The sequence below is a fragment of the Ptychodera flava genome, chromosome 10 (genome assembly GCF_041260155.1).
Source record: "Ptychodera flava strain L36383 chromosome 10, AS_Pfla_20210202, whole genome shotgun sequence".
NCBI lineage: Eukaryota > Metazoa > Hemichordata > Enteropneusta > Ptychoderidae > Ptychodera > Ptychodera flava.
This window is the reverse complement of record NC_091937.1, coordinates 5,323,801-5,345,773: the sequence shown is the minus strand read 5'-3', so window position 1 is coordinate 5,345,773 and position 21,973 is coordinate 5,323,801. Positions and strand designations below refer to the sequence as shown.

The following is a 21,973-nucleotide window of genomic DNA, read 5'->3' as shown; positions in this document are numbered from 1 at the left end:
CAGGAAGGTTTTGAAATTTTCACTTGTCCAGTCTCAGTGAATCTACATATTAAACAATTTTGGGAATTCCTGACAATTGGACACAATGATAAGTTTTCTGTTGTTAACAACAGTCTAATCATTGCAATCCTAGTTCTTACAAATGAATCGAATCGTGAAATACTGTGAGGAACATTCTCATCACAGTATACCTCAAAAACAGAACGAAAGAGAAAGTACTATAGCTGTTACAACTTTAAAAATACCTCAAAGCTAAAAATAGAAATAATAGTGAAAAATTTGTCTAAATGGTATAAATGAAATGAGCTACAAGTAATAGAACACATCATAATCATGTTTGCAAGTGTTTCAGTGAAAAGGATGCCTTGTAACAAACTGTCTTTTTTTACGTTTTATTAGAATCGCTATGTTGAAAAGGTTCTTGCAGTGCACCATTGAGTCCAATCAGGAACTCCACAAATACATTTACAAATGTATTTTGAACATGTAAGTTGATATGATGCTGGTCTAGCCAGTCAATTCCCAAAGCTACCTGAACTTTCACGCTCACTTGTTCATCACAAGTAAAAAATGCAAGATACATGACATTGCAAAGTGTGGTGATTTGTTTATGTTTCTCTGTTTGACATGCATGGAGTGGCCCTGGTGTGTTGTGTAACTGAGAGCATATAGCTGATTAAAGATGTAAACAAGACCAACTCAAGCCATGCTGTGTTAATGTCGTAAAAATCGCAGGTACACATCTATTAAAACAACACCTTAGTTAATGAAGTTCTGCAGCTTGATCAAATATCACTGTAATTGGCCCCCACCAGTTTATCACATGACACATGGACACACAGACGGAAGTTAATTGGCCAAATCTTGACAGAAGGAAGTAAAAGTTGACGCCAAATCTTGACAGAAGGAAGTAAAAGTTGACAGAAGGAAGTAAAAGTTGACGCCGCCATACTGGTTTTCAATTCTAACAGCTCCTCAGTATATAAAACCGAGGAGCTAAAATGTAGAATAATGTATGCTGGATTTGTGTCTACCTTTAGCTTTTACACTGTGCGTGGGAAACACTTGATAAGTGAATATGCACTTGGTCTTTGCAAGGGTTCATAATCCAAACAAATGCTTACGTTGGAAGTCACTACAGCATTGTTGCAGGATGCTGACATCAGCTTCAAAGACTCTGGTTTCTCTCTTCGTTTCATTATAGCATACAGGGGTTGGAGAGGAGATACTAGTTCCTCTTCACCAGCACTATCACCATCATCATCAAGATTCCAGGCATCTTGCTCAGTAAAAAGCTCTATCAGTGTAACACCAAGTGACCAGACATCGGATGCTGGTGTGGCAGCTTGTTTTTCAAGCAGGCACTCAGGTGCCATGTAGGCAGGTGTTCCTGGAACACCAAGTTGAGTTCCACCTTGAAGAGTCTGATGCATCTCTTTCAGCTTACTGATACCCATATCACACACTTTTGTGACCAAAGTATCCTTTGTTACCAATACATTAGCAGGTTTAATGTCTCTGTGTATGATTCATTACAATGCATATAAGAACAGCCTGGCAAAGTTGACTGGCAACATACGGTTTGTTATGTATTTTGAAGTCTGCTCCTGTAAAGAGAACTTCTTCAAGATTTGCTCCATTTATATATTCAGAAATTATATACAGTTGGTTCTTTTCAGTTCCAACAGCCATGAGTTGAACTATGTTGGGATGCCTTATTCTGCTATGGACTTCAATTTCCCTCTTCACCCGGTTCTGGAAAAGTTTAACATTTCTCACATTTATTTGTTTAACAGCTACATATGTTCCTGCCCAGCTACCTCTGTAGACTACACCAAATGTCCCCCTACCAATCTCATCTTTTTTACTGTATTTTACATCACTCATCTGTACAGAAGGAATACCCGGACTGCTGCTACAACACTGCTTTCTCTCACAGTGACTGGAAATATTGGTTTCAACATTTGGGACATGATCTGCTGCTTCGGTTAACTGCCTTCCCTTCTGTGTGTCTCTTGGTGAGGTTGTTGGCTGGTTGTTCACTACTCCTGAGTTTTTAATCACACCCGATGTACATGTACTGCTCTGGGTAGTGGCTTCACTTAAACCACTCTTGCACAACTCGTCATGACATGGCTCTTCACTCATTTGTTGGAGACATTCAGATAGATCAATATGTCTAACAGCCACAGACTCAGACTCTTCCACAAGTTCATCAAATGTTACAGAAACACTGTATATACCAGACTCAATAGCAGCACAACAGCATTGATCACAACCCTGCAGCAGGATATTGCCATCTTTTTTCCATGTGTAGACAGTGCCACTTTGTCCATGGCATGATGCCACTACACCAAGTATCAACTGATTACCATCATATCCATAGATTTCTCCTGGACCATGCAGAATGATTTTGGTATTTTCTTCACCATTTGCAGATGGAAAAGTGAACTTTACTTCATCATTGTCGTAGGTATAATCTAAATATTGTTTGCCCTGCTTTGAAATGGCCTGAATTTTAAACCCATGCTGTATGGGGTCAATGTCACGAAGGTTGCATTCACTAACATCAGGGTCGAACATTGACGTATATTGATGACATTCAGATCTGCTCATTGTAGAAAACTTTGTCACCACCTCTGAATAACTTGATTCCTTCTCCATGAAATATGAAATGTCAATCTTACTATACTGAAACTCTGGCAGTTGACCTTCTGTGTGCACCGCTAGAGTTTTCACCGCTGAGTTTTCATCATCTTGACTGACAGAATCTTGTCTTACTTCAATTTCATCAAGTTCATGTAGCATTGGATTGGTCTGTGTGTTAGGTGTACTACATGAGGTAGGGAGTGAGATATTGGTGTTGATGGTCCACCTTCTGGTATGGATGGCACATCAGACATCATAGCAGGTGTAGATGGTCCACCTTCTGGTATGGATGGCATATCAGACCTCATAGCAGGTGTAGATGGTCCACCTCCTGGTATGGATGGCATATCAGACCTCATAGCAGGTGTAGATGGTCCACCTTCTGGTATGGATGGCACATCAGACATCATAGCAGGTGTAGATGGTCCACCTTCTGGTATGGATGGCACATCTGACATCATAGCAGGTGTAGATGGTCCACCTTCTGGTATGGATGGCATATCAGACCTCATAGCAGGTGTAGATGGTCCACCTTCTGGTATGGATGGCATATCAGACCTCATAGCAGGTGTAGATGGTCCACCTCCTGGTATGGATGGCATATCAGACCTCATAGCAGGTGTAGATGGTCCACCTTCTGGTATGGATGGCATATCAGACCTCATAGCAGGTGTAGATGGTCCACCTTCTGGTATGGATGGCATATCGGACCCCATAGCAGGTGTACTAGCTGAGATATGGGGTGAAACATTTGGTGTAGATGGTCCAATATCTGATATGGATGGCATATCTGACAATGTACATGTAGAAGACGCTTCAGTAACTTTTTTGGTTTGCTCAACCCTTTCATCAGATTCAGTCATTGAGGTATCTTTCCTGTTGTCTAGCAGAGACAGATTAGGCTGTGTCAGTAAGTATAATTTAATCTTACTGGCATACAGTCCATGTGATTTCAAATATTCAGTAAAATCACACATTTCCCCATCAATGGTTTTGAAGTCATCAATTTCTTCCCGATTAAAGTTACCAACACTAGCAGTCACAGAGTCTGCCGACAGAAACTTTGCGATACCTTTGGCAAAGACCTTGAGACTTCTCTGTTTAATGCTGTCAACAGTTACCAGATCACTTGAAGGGAAGTCCAAAATTCTAGTCCCTCCACCATCTTGCAACCTTACTTGCTTGAAAGTTTGACCATTTTCAGAATGTAACCATCCAATGTTAACCTTGCAATGTTGTTTCTTTGCCACTGGGTGAGTGACCTGTTTGAAATAAAAAGGACATAATGTAAAAATCAGTCTATGACACTTTCAACGGCAAGATAGCAGGTTAATGAACATCTGTCATGAAAATTGAGAAATATATGAAAAATTGGAGTAGGTGCTTGGGGGTTTGTCACATAGAGTTTCAATAATATATGCCACTTAGATTGATTATTGCTGGACGACTGGTCACGTTATATTTCAGTCAGTTTTTCAATGTCTCCTATACCAGTTCATCTATCTAATATGTTGATTGGGATGATTAATTAGAAAACTGAAAGTTGGTATTGCTATTGACAGTTGGGAACAGATGTTACAAGAATGTTAGTACATTAATTTACACTATCCCACATAGGACCATGGAGACGTCTTTCTGTTGTTGTTGAAAACTCAGTTAAGTCCTTCTGCTGCTGATGTGCAGCGTCCTGGGAGCTGTTATCCAATTTGATGGCTGAATCTGACCATTATAAATGAATAATACAAATTAACTCCCTAAGTTCGGTTGTTATGAATAGTGACAATCAACCTATCAGATATAATCTTCTGAGCACGCTGCACATCACCAGAAGGACTTAACTGAGTTTTCAACAACAATACAAATACATCTCTATGGTACTGTGTGGGATAGTGTGATGATACACATCAGCCCAAGTCCTGTTATTAGATTTGGATGTTTTTCATTGATCAATGTTCAAACATTATGAATGCTAGCTAGATTTCATGTAGACAGTGGATTTGCTAAAAGTATTGGGCTTATAGATTTAAATATACAAATTTTCCTTGCCTTTTAGAAGTAAAGACTTTGGTTGGCTAGTATGAAAATCAGGACATACCCTTTGACCTTTGAACTTCCGAGCATTTCCTTTCTTCACATTTTTCAGCCGTATTTGCTCAATCAAATCAACGACCTTCTTTTTCTTTTCATCTGAGAGAGCACAACCAAAAAAGAACAGAATCATGGTCTGATATACAGTTAGTGGATGTTTCAACTAAAAATTACAAAAGGCATTACAATGACAGGATTTATAAGATATTAGCTGGAACTTTTGTCTGTGTTTCTTCTGTGTCTTTGTTCTGTAATGAATTTCAATGACTTGTTCAACTCCCTGTAACAATGACATTCAATATTCTGCATGTAACAACAATGTGCATCAAATAACCATTGTGCTTTTGTTTACCAATGAATTCAAGTTCTGATGATTGCAGGATGCATGAAACTTAAGTAATTTGAAGTAATTTTGTTTATATACAATATATATATATATATATATATATATATATATATATATATATATATCCCAGTAATTACATTGGCCAGACTTTGCAACTTTGATTAAGAATGCATCAAAAGCAACTTTAATAATGTTACAAGTTTCACTAAACAAACAATTAAGTTATACAAGTTTCATGTCTAGATTTAAAACTCATCAGAAACCCCCATCGAAACCTTCCAGGACAGACTTTTAGCATATCAAATGATCCTTTCTAATGGTCATGGAAGTCAAACGATCCATTGAGTGCTCTGTTCACCTTTCCCTTAGTTTGAGAAACTATGCTGAACAGCTACATATATACAGAACAACCTGAAACTATACAAATATCACAGGGATATTTACTTACCTTTAGCCACTTCAACTTTTAACCTTGCAATTTCTCCAGCTTTCAATCCCATAGCCTTCAAGCTTTCATCAGTCATCAGAGAAACAGTTTCTTATCCAGCACCTAATTATACAACAGTTTCAATTTTTAATGTATAGGGAAAACACATACAATAAGACAGCATTACATTCTACAGAACCTCACATGGTGAACAAAAAAGACAATGCTTTGAAACAGCAAAGTTATTTTAGAGGAATTCGAGGAATATTCACTGGAGGAAGAAAAATAAGCTTATTTAATCACAGATGATGTCATATTTACTGACCTGTTCCTGTAGAAAGACATGGAAAAGCTCTTCTCCTCTCCTAGTGTCAAACAGGGCTACCAAAAGCTGTGAATCATTGACAAGAAAAAAAACAAAATTATAGAGATCTATATTGGTTTCACTGAGAGCAATAGCCACTCAAATCTTTCCAATAGACAGCCTAGAGCTTCCACACAAAGCTTGACTGGTATCACTGATGCATATACCTATATATCATCAATAAAACTCAACATTGTACAGTGATGGAATATGGCAATGATGAATGGTGCATATTTACATGTACATATGGCTGGGCGTTAAACTAGGGTGTGCTTACAGCTGCAGTCACAAAATGATTATGTAATTTGCCATACAATACATTTAGGTTTATTTGATGAGGATTCAAACCCGTACACCATCACCCCTGGATGATGGTATCTTGACCCCTCTTCAATTAAAGCATGCACATTTGCCGAAGTGGCTGAAGCGGGTAGAAAAAGCAGTCTTGCCCTTGTCATGGGAGTTGCAGTGATGAAATCGTCCACCGCTGATGATGCAAAACAGCTGTAATTTGACGCTTCCCTAATGTCTCTCGCTGTTTCAGTAACTTTCACATGAGTGACTCGCTTATCGACGTTGAACTTAGTTGGTTTCAAACCACTCACTCTATCAAGCTCTGCATGCATGGCAACAGCTTTATTGGCTACAATATTGTTGTGTAGTTTGGGGCACAGTCGGTTGACAAGTACCACGTGTACATGTTGCATGGACTCGTGTTTGTTGCGTTCGGCTGTAGCGACTCTCAACACTCTCATCATCAAATCTCACGATGAAAAACACAGCCCTATGCATAAAACTCTGTATCGCTATCCCTGAGTCAAGATCACTGAATATCGAGCATACGTTGGTTTAACGTACCTGCTGTAATTCTACAGTTCGTATATTAGCCGCCATGTTGGACTAATAGAAGTTCTAGGTCAGCGACGTTGTGATGGGCAAGACTCAGCGGCCGCGGCCTTGATCTGCAATAACACGTAAACGTTACATGTAACACAAACCATCAGCTTTCACAAAGGCTATTTGAACTTGATATGATTAGACTTATGTTCGTTGAATTTTATTGGTCAACAACAACACGACTATAAACATAAACACCGATACAAACAACAATTAATTTATAAATTATGGGGGTATCACTGTCCTTTGTCAAAGGCTTTGATCAGTAAGTTGTTCAAACATGTTAAATCATAGACCCTCGAGAAACGTTATTCTCGAGGGTCTATGGTTAAATGTTACCTCGGTAAGGCTCGCGCCAGCTGCATTATTGCACACATCAGCTGACTTAAGATGATATTAACTTATAAATCGCAACGCTTACTAGCCATCGTGATCATGTGAATCATAACTATAAATCGTGAGCCAGTCCTACCGTTTTACGGTGATAATGTCATCATTGGCGACCATCTTGTCCGGTGTCATGTGGTGAAAGAAATTATGGGATGGCTAAATTTTGAAGTGGGAAATGAGTAGATTGGTCTAAATTTAGAAACACAATTTTGAAGTGAGAAGTGCTAGCGGAATTTTGAAGTGAGAAGTCCTCGCGAAATTTTGAAGTGAGAAGTCGTAGTGAAATTTTGAAGTGAGAAGTGCTGAAATTTTGAAGTGAGAAGTCGTAGTGAAATTTTGAAGTGAGAAGTGCTAGCGAAATTTTGAAGTGAGAAGTCCTCGCGAAATTTTGAAGTGAGAAGTCGTAGTGAAATTTTGAAGTGAGAAGTCGTAGCGAAATTTTGAAGTGAGAAGTCGTAGCGAAATTTTGAAGTGAGAAGTCGGAATTTTTTTGAAGTGAGAAGTCGTAGCAAAATTTTGAAGTGAGAAGTACGTGCCAAAGTCTGCATTTAGGAATGTGATTTGTAAGATGTTGGACTTTTACTGTATAGAAAGTAACAAAACCAAAACACATTTATGATGTTTTTGTAATGCTTTTAAAAGTAAAATATCTCGTTTTTAAATGGTTTTCAGACAGAAGGACAAGGTTACAGTATTACCCCGATATTTCTAATAATATAAGGATTAATTTAGGGCCTACAGCTCGAAGTATATCCGGTGTAAATGCCGGTCGACTTCCGTTAAGAACAGTGCTTGTTGATACAGCAGAAATCGTAGAAGTATTTACACAAATTGATGTGTTACAGCTTTCAATGAGTGTTCATACTATCAATCCATACATTCGCTCATAAATGGTGGAGTAATTTATTAGGCCTAATTGTGAGGGAATCATTGTCCTTTGATCAGTAAGTTGATCATCTTTGATCATCCAGTTGTTCAAACATATTAAACGTTGCCTCGGTAAATTTAAAGCTCGCACCAGCTGCATTGTTGCACACAGCAGCTGACTTACGATGAAATAACTTATAAATCGCGAAGCTTACACGAATTTTGGCCATCGTGATCAAGTGAATCTTAACTATAAATCGTGAGACAGTCCTACCGTGTTACGGTGATTATATAGCTGTGATATCGCAGCGGTACTTGTGGCGTATGTTGAACGCGATCGGGTCATTGGGGTCATCGCCACAGTCCACAGGGACCGTGGCGATATCACAGCTAGGTGATTATAATGTCCAGCGTTGGCGACCATCTTGTCTCTGTGTCATGTGGTGAAAGAAATTATAGGATGGCTAAATTTTGGAGTGGGAAATGCGTAGATAGGTCTAAATTTAGAAACACAATGTTGAAGTGAGAAGTCGGAAAAATTTTGAAGTGAGAAGTCATAGTGAAATTTTGAAGTGAGAAGTCGTAGCGAAATTTTGAAGTGAGAAGTCGTAGCGAAATTTTGAAGTGAGAAGTCGGAATTTTTTTGAAGTGAGAAGTGGTAGCGAAATTTTGAAGTGAGAAGTCGTAGCGAAATTTTGAAGTGAGAAGTCGGAAAATTTTTGAAGTGAGAAGTCGTAGTGAAATTTTGAAGTGAGAAGTCCTCGCGAAATTTTGAAGTGAGAAGTCGGAATTTTTTTGAAGTGAGAAGTCGTAGTGAAATTTTGAAGTGAGAAGTCCTCGCGAAATTTTGAAGTGAGAAGTCGGAATTTTTTTGAAGTGAGAAGTAGCGAAATTTTGAAGTGAGAAGTCGGAATTTTTTTGAAGTGAGAAGTCGTAGCGAAATTTTGAAGTGAGAAGTCGGACATTTTTTGAAGTGAGAAGTTGGACATTTTTAAGAGTGAGAAGTCCTCGCGAAACTTTGAAGTGAGAAAAAAATAATACTGTAGTTTAGGCGAGAAATACATGCCAAAGTCTAAATCTACAAAGTTGAAGTGAGAAATACGTACCAGAGCCTATAAATTCAGAAACTTAATTTTGTTGTTAGATGTATGAACGTTTCAGTGTCATTTATTACAAAATACCTAAACTAAAACTCATTTGTGATGTTTTTTATGCTTTTATGTTACCTTTTACAGGTAAAATATCTCGGTTGTAAATAGTCTTCAAACAGAAGGCCTAAGTTACAGCACTACAATTTCTAACAATATAAGAGCTCGTTCGAGTAAATGTAAATTGAGGAAATCTGCAGAAATCGAAGAAGTATTTACGCAATTGATGTATGAGAGATTTCTGTGAGTGACAATATTGCCTATCCACACACATTCGCTCATAAATAGTGGGGGAATGTATTAATTATGGAGGAATCACCGTCCTTGATCAGTTCGTTGATCATCTTATTTCATCGGTCGTGTGTTCAAACGTTTTCAATCGTACCTCGGTATTAGGTTCGCGGCAGCTGCATTATTGCACACATCAACTGACTTATGATAAAATAAATGGAAATCTTACCTGCTAAATCGCGAAACATACACGATCTCAGCCGTCTCGACCATGTGTCCTGACTGCCACCATCTTGTTACAGGAATTGTGGGTCGTCAACATTATGAAGTGAGAAGTTTGTCGAAGTGTCTAATTTAGAAGCAAAACTTTGAAGTGAGAAGTCCCCATTACACGAAATTTTGAAAGTGAGAAATGTGTAAGAGTTTCTAAATTTAGAAATGAAATTTGAAGTGAGAAGTCGCACGAAATTTTGAAGTGAGAAATGTGTAGGAGTTTCTAAATTTAGAAATGAAATTTTGAAGTGAGAAGTCGCGTTGAAATATTGAAGTAGGAAGTACGATGGCCCTCAGCGGCTTTCGTAGTGAACAGTCAGGGTTGTTTTTGTTGAAAAGAGATCTCGGATCAAGTCCAGACTAGAATTCATTTATCAACAATAACAATGGTCATTTATGTTCACACTGGTATGTTGCTAAATACAGCATTGGGTGTTCTATGTAGTGATAGAATAACAAACAAATGCTGATACACAGAGATGAACATTGAACAAATGCAAAAATTACAGCAAATGTCTTTTTAAGGTTGGGTTTACCTTGTAGCTTGTAAAGCAGTTGAAAGTTGTATGATAAAGAAGTGTTAATTTATGCAAATGTATGCCAATCACCCGATTTCTTGGCTTCCTTTGCCTCCCAATTTCAAAATTTCCAAAGAATTTAACTCCATTCCGGCTGGGTCAAATTTTCTGAAATTTCACATTATGTTTTTACATGCTATATAACACAACGACTATCAATTGGTTTTGTTGGCAACAAAGCTCTTACATTTTTAATAAGAGGCATTTTGAATAAGAGGCATTTTAATTTTGCTGATCATGATTTTAATCAATTATTAGTGTGTCAGTCTTTAAACCCTACAATTTTAAAATGAGGATGGATAATGCCAAATAAAATAGTTGTTTTTTTCTACATATACTCTCCTTTCAAGTGAAATATTACATTTCAGAAAATACTGTCTAGTTTTTGACTTAAATTAATTTTTATCATTAATACCAAAATTGAGGTTTTTACCCCAAATATACACCCACTTCATCCTTTGAGTAAACTACTGCTACCATACTAAACTTTAGAGTCTCTGCTTTTTGAAAATATATGGTATGAGGGGGTTTCCTTGTCATCTTTAATGAGAAATATTGCTTTGAAAAAAACTGTATTGGCAACATGCAGCTCCACCTTAATTCAAAACAAAACGACTTGCTACTCTGCCACTTCTTAAAGTAACATGGTCACGTTGGTTCTCTATGATTTCGTCAGTTCAGGTCTGTGTCACTATTATATTCAGAACCAACACCATCATCATCACTCTCAATGACTCCATTGACAGAGATTTCCAATTCAGAGTCACTGCTATCTGACTCTGACTCATCTGTGACATAAGTTGTTACATCTTTCCCTGACAGTTTTCTTAAATTGAATGAAGGTTGTGCATGTATATATGCAGTTATAATTTGAACTTTTTCAGCTTTCAATTTTTTTGTTTTGGTAATTTATGTTTATCAAGGTATTTTTTTAATTCTTTTACGTTTAAATTTTGAAGGTTCCCACTCAAGAGCAACTTTAACCAGTCATAGTCCTCGTATTTTTTAATCTTCTCTTCTTTTCTGCTCCTTTTTTCTATGTTTCATTCTCATCAATTTTACCCTTTCTAAATTTTTAAATGTTCTACATAACTTTTTACAGTGCTTACATCTACTATAAACTTTTTTGAAAATAAATTTATGGCCATCTCATCTTCAAGTTGCTTTTCAGCGAATAGTTTTAATGTTTAAAATAAAAATTATGTATTACTGTCAAAAATATATGGTGATAAATTTACAAAAGGGTTGATTTTCCAATAATCCTGTATGTGCATCCAGAAGATCATGTGGCACTGCATCAATGCTATGGTGTCGGATTGTTGAAATATTGTATACACAAGAAATTTGCTGTAGTCCAAGAAGTGATCTCAGTGTGTATGAGGCTAGGAGAAATGTGGATAGGCTTACACATTGTGTATTGGTGCTAATACTTTTGTGTCCCATTCATTCTGATATGTATAATCAAAGATTTCACAGTGGCGGCTGTCAGAAAAGGCAAAAAAAACAAATTAACATGTATTGTTTGTGTCATCTGAAAACATGTGCATCATGACTATTTTAAAAGTTTGTTAAAAAAATTTGAAATATGAATGCTCTGTCAATTTTGAAAAATACTGCTGACAAAATGTGAACTTTGACTTACACAGGGTAATCTGCATTTTAATATGAACATTGGATTGTGAATGGAATGAGCAGAATAACATGTGAATTCATGTTTTGGATAAGGTGTTTTGTTCAAGAAATGTTCTAAAATACTTCTCAGCAATTGTTGCTTTCAGTGGCAGCTACTTGGTCTTATGACAACCAAATTAGAAAAAAAGAGAAAATTAAAAATAAGTTGGCTTTCACCAATTTTAATTCCTAATGTTTAAAACTTTCACCGTGAGTCTGCAAATATTCAGCATCATCAAATGAAAATGTATGCTGAACGTGTGCATGTACATGTACATCTCACTTTCCAGAAATATCTGGATATCTGCAAATGATGTACCATTAAACTTCAAAATATATATCACTTTGCCAATTATCTGCTCCTCTTATTTTCTGTTCACTATTTCTAACTGACATCTTTGCTTGTCTTTGTGTGCATCATATTTATCAGTGAGACATAATGTAAAAAGTATTCATATTTAGTAATTAACTTTTCTTCAGAAACTTACAACCAGATATATTTATTGCTACCCTTTCCAAAGTGTGCCACTTGCAGTCCCTGCAAATCATTCTTTTTATAGTCACATAACCCTGAAATGATTTGTTATATCATCGATTATATGTCCACTACAGTTCCTGCAACTTGTTAGACTGGATATGTCTATAATGTATAAGCATGCATGTATATATTAGGGGGGGGGGGCCATGGGAAAAAAACAGGAAAGATGAGGGGGGCCATAGATTTTTTCTATAATTTACTAGGGGGGCCGTGGAAAAAAATCACCCAGAAAATAGAAAATCCTCACCCTCCCCTGGAAGTAAATTCTGAATCGTCCCTTAGTACCGGCTTTCAGTCTGTAGCTTACAGGTGCAACTCTAACTGGCCGTAAAATAAGATAAAAGATAAAAGTATTGCTTTCTCATTTTTTCATAATTCCCATCTGGACTCATCTGGATGAGAAAGCTTCAATAATGGCACGAGTATGTTGAGATGATTTTGATTCTAATAATACAATCAAAAAAAATCAAATGCAGTGTGGTCTATATTTGGCAAATAAATACGACAATGTAATCGCTTTGTCAAGGTCAAACATATTTAAGGCTGCGTTCAAAAAAAAAATGGTGAGGGGGGGCTGGAGGAATCGCGATTGAAATCTTATTTGTTTTCAGATCCCCCCTCACTACCCTCAAAAATTTTCAAGTCCCCCCCCCCAAATTACCATATAGCCGCATATTTATTAGGAATGCACACAGAGTAAAAAAAAAACATGTAATGTGTCGTTCTGCACGCAATTTAACACTACCTCTTATCAGCAGGTTGTGGAGCCATATACCTAGGGCAAGTTCTAAAATTGATTCATTTTTAAATGCATCAGTGAACTTTTTTGATTTCTCAGTCTAAGCCGACTTGAGTTTATCCAACTCTGGCCAGTTCAATGGCACCAGCTGAAAAGCACACAAAATGACAATCATGAGAGAGTATGAAAATTGTGTATTCCTAGCTACGTTTAACCAAATTGTGAAAAAATGAGCACAGTGACCTACCGAAATTTTTTTTTCAAAAGTACAAGACATGTACAACTTAGATGCCACTTATAAAATGTTTTACAAAATTGACAATACTGGAAGGTTAAAATATTCCATGAAATTAATGTTTTAATCTCAGAAATTTTGGGTCTAATAATGGCAAATTTATAACAAATAAAAGTTTCCATTTAGTCACACATTTTTCCATTTAAATTAGAGTCTTTACTGTTCAGAGTTTAACTTTGTGTTATTGGTACAATGAGATGTGAAAATTTAATTTACTGCATGAACTTGAAATGAATGGTTTTATATATTGATTTTAAGTGATTTAGAAAAACTGACTTTTCATCGTACACTTGCATAAGATCAAGTATGGTGACCCCATCTTTTTTCTCTAATATTTGATTGTTCTCATATGCTAGAATTCAAAAATCCATGGTAACTGTTAGTCCCCTAGTCTTCTATGTGTTGCGATTTTTTTAAGACAGCGCGGCGATTGTCGTTTTCGTCCACGGTATCGATACCTTTACTGATCTCTGTGTGGCAGGCTGGGTGTAACCTAGCCGTGCGTACGTACAGGTCTTGTGTGTTTCCGGTGTTATACGGCCTCCACCATTTAACATAGCAGGCCCACGGAACGTTTCGTAGATCGTCGTCGGATGGGAAGTGACTGACACTGTGAGGCCGAAGACCGAACCTCGGTCTTAGTCACTTCCCATCCGACGACGATCTACGAAACGTGCCGTGGGCCTGTACCATATAACGCCGAGAACACACGGTACACAGACCTGTACGCTCGGCTAGGTGTAATAGCTAATACTACAGGCCACCAAAGGCTACCCAACACAGCCCAGTTCCGCCGCCGAAAATAATCGATTTTTAATCCAAAATTGTGGTCGATCTCAGTTTTCGAGCACGCCCAACTATTCTAGATACGTGATGTGCTGAGCTGCGCTTTAAATCTTACGCAAAGCCGGCTTTTCTATCTCTATGCGAGGGAACAGACCGTATCATCTGCGCCATTGTGAATGTGCAATGATTTCTGGGTAGGGTTCAAATGCAGGTCAAATAATGAGTTCAGATAATAAAGGAGGTCAGATAATTGAAAGCCAAGAGAATGTCAAGACAATGTCGTAATCATGACCAAATAATCGCATAAGAAAGACCAAATAATGACATAAAAATGACCAAATCACCAAATAATGGAATAATAATGATAAGATAAGTTCTAAATCAAGACAACAATGCCGAATAATGGCAAAAGAACCGAATTAACATAATAATGTCAAGACAATATCAAGAGAATGTCAAGACAATGTCGTAATCATCACCAAATAATCAGATAAGAAAGACCAAATAATGACATAAAAATGACCAAATCACCAAATAATGGAATAATAATGATAAGATAAGTTCTAAATCAAGACAACAATGCCGAATAATGGCAAAAGAACCGAATTAACATAATAATGTCAAGACAATATCAAGAGAATGTCAAGACAATGTCGTAATCATGACCAAATAATCACATAAGAAAGACCAAATAATGACATAAAAATGACCAAATCACCAAATAATGGAATAATAATGATAAGATAAGTTCTAAATCAAGACAACAATGCCGAATAATGGCAAAAGAACCGAATTAACATAATAATGTCAAGACAATATCAAGAGAATGTCAAGACAATGTCGTAATCATGACCAAATAATCAGATAAGAAAGACCAAATAATGACATAAAAAATGACCAAATCACCAAATAATGGAATAATAATGATAAGATAAGTTCTAAATCAAGACAACAATGCCGAATAATGGCAAAAGAACCGAATTAACATAATAATGTCAAGACAATATCAAGAGAATGTCAAGACAATGTCGTAATCATCACCAAATATCGCATAAGAAAGACCAAATAATGACATAAAATGACCAAATAATGACATAAAAATGACCAAATCACCAAATAATGGAATAATAATGATAAGATAAGTTCTAAATCAAGACAACAATGCCGAATAATGGCAAAAGAACCGAATTAACATAATAATGTCAAGACAATATCAAGATAATATCAAGACAATGTCGTAATCATGACCAAATAATCGCATAATAAAGACCAAATAATGACATAAAAATGACCAAATCACCAAATAATGGCATAATAATGATGAAATAAGTTCCAAATCAAGACATCAATGCTGAATAATGTCAAAACAACCGAATTACCAAATAAGTTCATAATCATGTCAAAATAATATCCATATAATGATCAAATAATTGCAAAAATAATGGCCAAATACTGATATAATTATCATTAAATCACCAAACAATGGAATAATAATAATGAGATAAGTTTAAATAAAGTTTTCAAGATAATTTTGGCGGTGTTCTCACCCCATACCCGCAACAGTATCAAACGTGTCACCTGAGATCCTCTCTTGTCCAATACGTTGTCATCTCAGGAACACCTGTAGGATCCGATCGGCAAGCTAGTAAGATCGGTGTTCCAGTTTCCACATCGAAAACGTCATCGTCGGGATCATCACCGATCGTACATCGTAAATATCCTGACTGTGGCGTTACAAAGACATCAAGACGAGCTGTGCGGGATTCCAGGGGAGGAGCTGTCATCACCACACACTGGTAGATGCCAGAGTCAATGTCAGCAGTGGCTGCAGACGTAGTAATTCTCAGGTCTAATATTGCATACGATCCACGGACAAAGATGTCTACTGCGTACGACTGGTGTCAACGTAGTTCGAGTACACGGCACCATCGTTGCTGATTGGTACACCGTTCTTGTACCAAGCAACACTCTGACCTGTCTGCAAGTTTTGAACGCCACAACTGAGAGTAACACTTAAATGGTGAGTGGTATCATAAGCCAAGACCTGAGTGAAATCAGTTGGCTCCGTCGCAAAGGAAGGGTTGGCTTGAACACACAAGAGCACAGGATACCCAAAATGAAAAGTCGTAGATTCGCAGTAACTTTAATGTCCATCTTAAGAACAACTTATCACTGAAAAGGGGAAATGATTATTTTTACTGTTAGGAAATGATCCAGGTGCTTGACTTACGAATTTAGTCACTGGTAGAAACACTCGATGCACTGAAAGGTGAAAAACAAACAAACAAATAAATATTGAAACTGCGAATACATTGATTAATAAAATGCATAAATCTTTTTTTCTTTTTTCTTTGATTTTGCTTTACTGTAGCTATGATTGGTAGCTAGCTTTCATTCGAGACAAAATCATTTATGTATGGATGGACAATCGGTCTTTTCTGCCACAATAAAAATGATTTGTAATATTAATGCAACTTTTCCGCGCACCCTCTTGTTTGTGATAGTACATCTGAACCCGTGGGTACTAAATATCAACGTACAGTTTTGCTGGTAAACACAATGACATATCTTTAATTCACTGAAGTTAACCACATTTAGAGAAGCCAGCAAGTTGTCTCATGACGTCACAACAAGGAGAAAAAAGTTTTCGGTCGAGAAATTCCCAGTAACATACCTGACATTAAGAAGTTCATACTCGATTGCAGGTTATTTAAGTCGGAGAGTCTCACAGACCTGAACTTTCTGATGAGTGACAGTGACTCAGGCTCGAGATGGATAACAGTACAGCAGATGAGTAAAAGACCTGTAATAAAAATGAATGAGTGTGAATTTAAAGCATACAGATTAAGTTACAAATTAATCATATATATATATATATATATATATATATATATATATATATATATATATATATATATATATATATATATATATATATATAATGACGAGGTAGTTTGTTAGAAATGTTTCAACTAGCATGGAAAAAAACAGGATTAAGATGCAACTTGCAATGATTTGTATGTATGTCATGAAGAAGACGCGGGGTTAAACAAGTAAAGTAGCTGCAGTCTAAGTCCACCCTTGCAGTTCGGGACTCAATGAGCAACTCTATAGTGATATGATTTGCGATGAAACGTTTGAGTTGTTTGTCAACAGGTATTAACGAATACAATTATCAGTAATTTTACAATGGCAATGGGCAAAGCAGGCAAATAAACAAAACATACTCACCTAATGAAAGATATGTCACTAGATTTACCTTCATCTACAATTGGTTGCCAGAAATGCACAATCATGACCCACTATTTCTCCGTGACGTCTTCATTCAGGTTTATTTTGTCATTTACCTCTGCTGTCCTTATATCTTGTGGAGCCAGTGGCTAAACACGGGCGTATACTATGCACGAACAATATTGCGAACAATATCAGAGATCAGAGAAAGTCATCATTGGTGGATGGGACAGTGATTTTCTTTTCAGGGTTCATGACCCGACCTTTGATGCCCGTGTTTACCTGTGCAATCACTGAAGATTGCCTGCTATAAAATTTTCACCAAAATTATTACGGATCATGTTCCGAACATGGTGTAATCTGAAAGGGGTTGGACTTTATTGATAGCATAATTTAAAGTTATGTAAAGCAATGTGTAAAAAACAATAAACGAATATGGAGAAGTTGCGAACATACTTTACCCGCTGGCTTTTACTGTGGCTGTGTGTTAGCAAGCCCACAAGGTGCCGGCCGCAACAACAGTTGTCTCGGTTTCAGACCTTGAAGGAAAGTAAAAGTGCGCCGCTTGCGGTAGGGACGTTATGCCTCTCATAGAATGCAAAGTATCCAGGTCTGTTGAACATGAAACGATGAAATTTATCATTTGAAGTGATAGGCCACTGCTATTGCTACTGTAAGTCATCGCCACAGTAAAGTGGAAACATATTGCCATCTTTCTTTCTACCTTTTTTCTACTTAATCGAGTTGTTCGCAGCTTTAGGAGTTGTGAAAGAAGCTGTGTTTTCTGGGAGATGACAAGTCACATCTTTCTGTGAGCAACATAATCTGTTTTGCCTTGCTGTTTTAATCATATAGAACTTTTAGTTCTGCTAAAGACATTGACTGATTTCATTGGCCATCACATGCACACTTTTGATAGCATTGATCACAGCACCAATATTTCGTGCGAAGGGGGAGACTTTGTCCCATATTATAACGGTTTACTCCGAGCATGCAGTGAGCAAAACTAACATAGCAAGATTTGCAAATGAATGAGCAATGATATTGTCTAAACTGTTCAACAGTTTAAACTGCCTTGGCGACTGAACTTCTTGACTGTCTGCCTTCATAACTACGTTTGCCTGTCATAACTTATGACCAGGAAATTTCCCTGAACTATGGCTATAGTATTCACACCATACAATTTCTTCAAGTTGTTTTTTCCCGTTTGTCGAAAGTTTGGTAATAGCATAGCTGTCAAGTAAAGAAACACAAAGTTATGATCGTCGGATCTCGTCAGAAAACTGGTTAAAAATCTTGAGATCTTCGACGAAGAGCTCGCCATTGCCGTAAAATACCTATGTTACTTTTGCGAGGGATTCAGAGGAGAATTTAGACAACTTTATTGGCGTCTAGTAACCATTTGAGCGAGAAAGTCTGTTGGCTTGGCATTTCATGTAAATTTATTATGATTCATTATAGGGAGATTATGTCAAATTGTTTACTGGTAATTCGGTCTTCATGCCTTAGGATTGGTTATCTATGCGTCGAGCCTATCCACACGTCTCGATCACTTAACATCTAGGAGTTCATTTTTTTCAAATGGTCGACGAAAGAAAACGTCCCCCCACTCTCTAGTGACTCAGAGATGTGTCAAACACGGCTTTCCCTCGAAATTTACGGTTTTCATCATAACACTTTCAGCAGAAAAGGGACAATTCATGATGACAGCTGAGAAGAAGTAAACTAGGCTTGTTATCCTCTTCAAAGGCCGCTGCTGCTGACCCTCGAGGGTCTATGAGATAACTAGTCGGACACATGGATTGGACGGATTAAAAATGGGAAAAATTTTTTCATTCCTATAAAACGTCAAGTTGAAGAATAACGAAAAGAAGGACAACAAATGAATAATAAGTAATTTTATTATCGGTCACGTAATTCTATTTTCTTATTACTCTCTCGTTTCATTAACATTTAAGCTTATACATCAATATTCATCTCAATATGTATTGCAGCCGCCCGGGCCGCGCCCATGGTGTGGCCCGGTCTTAACCTCCACTGTGCGCACTCGCTCTTGGCGCTTATACGCTTAAAACACAGCTGGAGAGTGCGACCAGGCTCATGGCAGAGCACCATAGACCCTAAAGAAACAGTCTATGGTTACACGTAATTACACAAACACCGAACGGCGAACGTATAGTTGTGCGTTCCCGTTGATTTTTCTGCATGTGTTTCTCAGAATCATGCCAAATTTGTGTAATTTTTGAGAAAAATTATTTTTTACTTGACAACTATTCTTACACCTCGTTCTGTCCTGGAATTAAATCGACCGATATTTTCTTTTCAATTATAGAGAATCTTGTCGAAATGGAATCAGACTTCAACATTTGCTCTCATTTCATCATTTGGAGATAAGTTAACAATGGACAGCTTTGAGTTGTTTTATGTCGAAAGAGTCGAGCCTCTTTTTTCGAACTAACATTCAGGGGATTGAAATCTCATTCCTGTTTGAGTTAGCCTTGATATTTTTAAACGTTTATGGAGAGACTTTCGTTTTCTTTTAAGGTAGAATGGGCCTCTGGTACAGATATACGGACTCTCAACTTTTTACAATTCTTTTCTGTTCTAAAATTTGTTGAGTGCTTATTCAATGTTCTTGGAATAAAAAAAAATTCAACCTCTTAGTTTTCGGAAAATCGAAAATTCTATTCCCTCTTTGAGTTCAAACAGGGATGGCAGCCATTCTGAATATCAAATATCAGCATACGTCAGGTAAAATGTTTGTGTACTTCCAAACTTTGTACGGTGATCACTGATTTTCAGTCTTGATTTGATCAGAGGAGAGTTGAAAGTTTCATTACAGTGGAAAGTTTGAGCAAAAGTTGAAGATGCATACTACCTTGAATATAAATACTAATTAATTGAACCGAAGATTTAATGTCTCTTTTCATTATTAAAATTGATGTTACATTCATCAATTGTCATTTTGCCTTCTTTAACTGTTTACTTTATTGTTATCGTTTACATCAGCTGCAACTGAGCGAAGTCCGTTGTTCATTGAACATATGATAGAAAATTAGACGCAGAGGTACCACCCCTTTCTTCATCCTCATGAGTTGACGAAAACGTGATTAGCTTTACCTTCATCCATAATCAGTAGCAGAAATGCATCAAAGTGACCCAGTCTTTCTGAGTTACGTCCCTTCCAATTTTTTTGCCGTTTTACTTCCGCTATCTTTTACAGTTTTATGGAGCCAAGGGCTAAACAAGGGCGAATGCTATGTTTGACTTTGTTTCGCACACAATGGCAGAAATCAGTGCATCATGACAGGCACAAAGACAGTCTGTAAGCCGGTCATTGTCGCTGAGTTGTTTGGTCGACCGGGGGGGGGGGGGGTGTGCAGTCAACAGCTGTTTACCGTTTCAAGACTTTGTAAAAGTAGAATGCGCTTGACGACAGCCCTCTGGCGGCACTTTAAGGAAAGGCTGGGTAATTCTTGTTTCGCAAAATTTGAAAACATCCCTAATCTCGGATTTAGAAAAAAAGCCTTTGTTGTGAGAAATATTGCAGAAAAATACACCAAAAAACAACCCCAATTTTTAAAATGTTGGAATGGGTGAGATAATTGCAAATACAGTTATAAACCACGTAGATGCTGGTAGAACAACGAGATTGTTTTGACATACCATGGTAAGGCCAAAGTAATTAAATTCTTTGTTTTGCGTCCCCACCGCGTAGGTTTTTATGGTTTTCATGAAAAACACACATAATGTATTTGAATAGGAAATTTTAGGACATAACCGCTTAGCTTTCTGAACTAAAAATTGTGTTACAATTTTTTATTTGCTGCAATCAAATTACTTTGTGTTAATTTTCTTGTGTGTGTTTTTTCAGCCGCTTAGACGCGTACCTTTTCCCATTTAGAGTCGATGCAAAACAAAGAATTTAATTACTTTGGCCTAATCTATTGTTGTTGTCTGTACTAGCTTACCTTCATTACAGTGTAAGTCTACAGCAACTTTCTGAACAGACACAATGGCATCCTTATTAAAAACCTCACTTTCAATTTATCACTGACATGGTTGTACATCTAAGAGAATTAATCCCTTTTCAATGACCTGGATGATGAAGAAAACCTCACTTTTTGTAATTTTGTGAACACGCATGGGTACTCATTTTCCTTCAGGGCTACCACTAGGGAGAAGGGGTAGGGCAGATGCTCGGACTCCAAAAACCATTTGCCTCGGATTATTTTCAGCTCTTGGATTTTTTTCGGCTCAGTTTTGTGAAAATCGGAAATTTTATTTCCAACTATATATGACACAGGGATGGCGGCCATTCTGAATGTCAAATATGGGTAAATGTCGGGTAATTTTTTCTTGGGTATCATAATTTGGATTGTGACCTCAACTTTTGTTCTTGACTTTGAAATAAAATAGTTGCAAGTTTACTCGAGGAAAATTTGAGCAAAAGTT

The 21,973-nt window shown here is 37.1% G+C and overlaps 2 protein-coding genes and 1 long non-coding RNA gene across 3 annotated transcripts; all 3 read right to left on the bottom strand.

Moving 5' to 3' along the window:
• Positions 1-1,043: 1,043 nt before the first annotated feature.
• LOC139142966 (proto-oncogene serine/threonine-protein kinase mos-like) lies at positions 1,044-1,457 on the bottom strand. Its single transcript, XM_070713160.1, has one exon. It carries the CDS (start codon positions 1,455-1,457, stop codon positions 1,044-1,046), a length of 414 nt encoding a protein of 137 aa, XP_070569261.1.
• Positions 1,458-2,777: 1,320 nt separating this feature from the next.
• On the bottom strand, positions 2,778-5,618 carry LOC139141839 (DNA-directed RNA polymerase II subunit RPB1-like). The gene is made up of 3 exons (XM_070711530.1): positions 5,532-5,618; positions 4,745-4,836; positions 2,778-3,911 (listed from the first exon to the last, which is right to left on the bottom strand). The coding sequence occupies exons 1-3, from the start codon at positions 5,605-5,607 to the stop codon at positions 2,778-2,780; spliced, it is 1,302 nt and encodes a 433-aa protein (XP_070567631.1). The 5' UTR covers positions 5,608-5,618.
• Positions 5,619-5,833: 215 nt separating this feature from the next.
• Positions 5,834-7,287, bottom strand: LOC139141392 (uncharacterized). The gene is made up of 3 exons (XR_011554163.1): positions 7,244-7,287; positions 6,733-6,836; positions 5,834-5,901 (listed from the first exon to the last, which is right to left on the bottom strand). It is a non-coding gene; the product is annotated as an uncharacterized lncRNA (long non-coding RNA).
• Between the last annotated feature and the right edge of the window lie 14,686 nt (positions 7,288-21,973).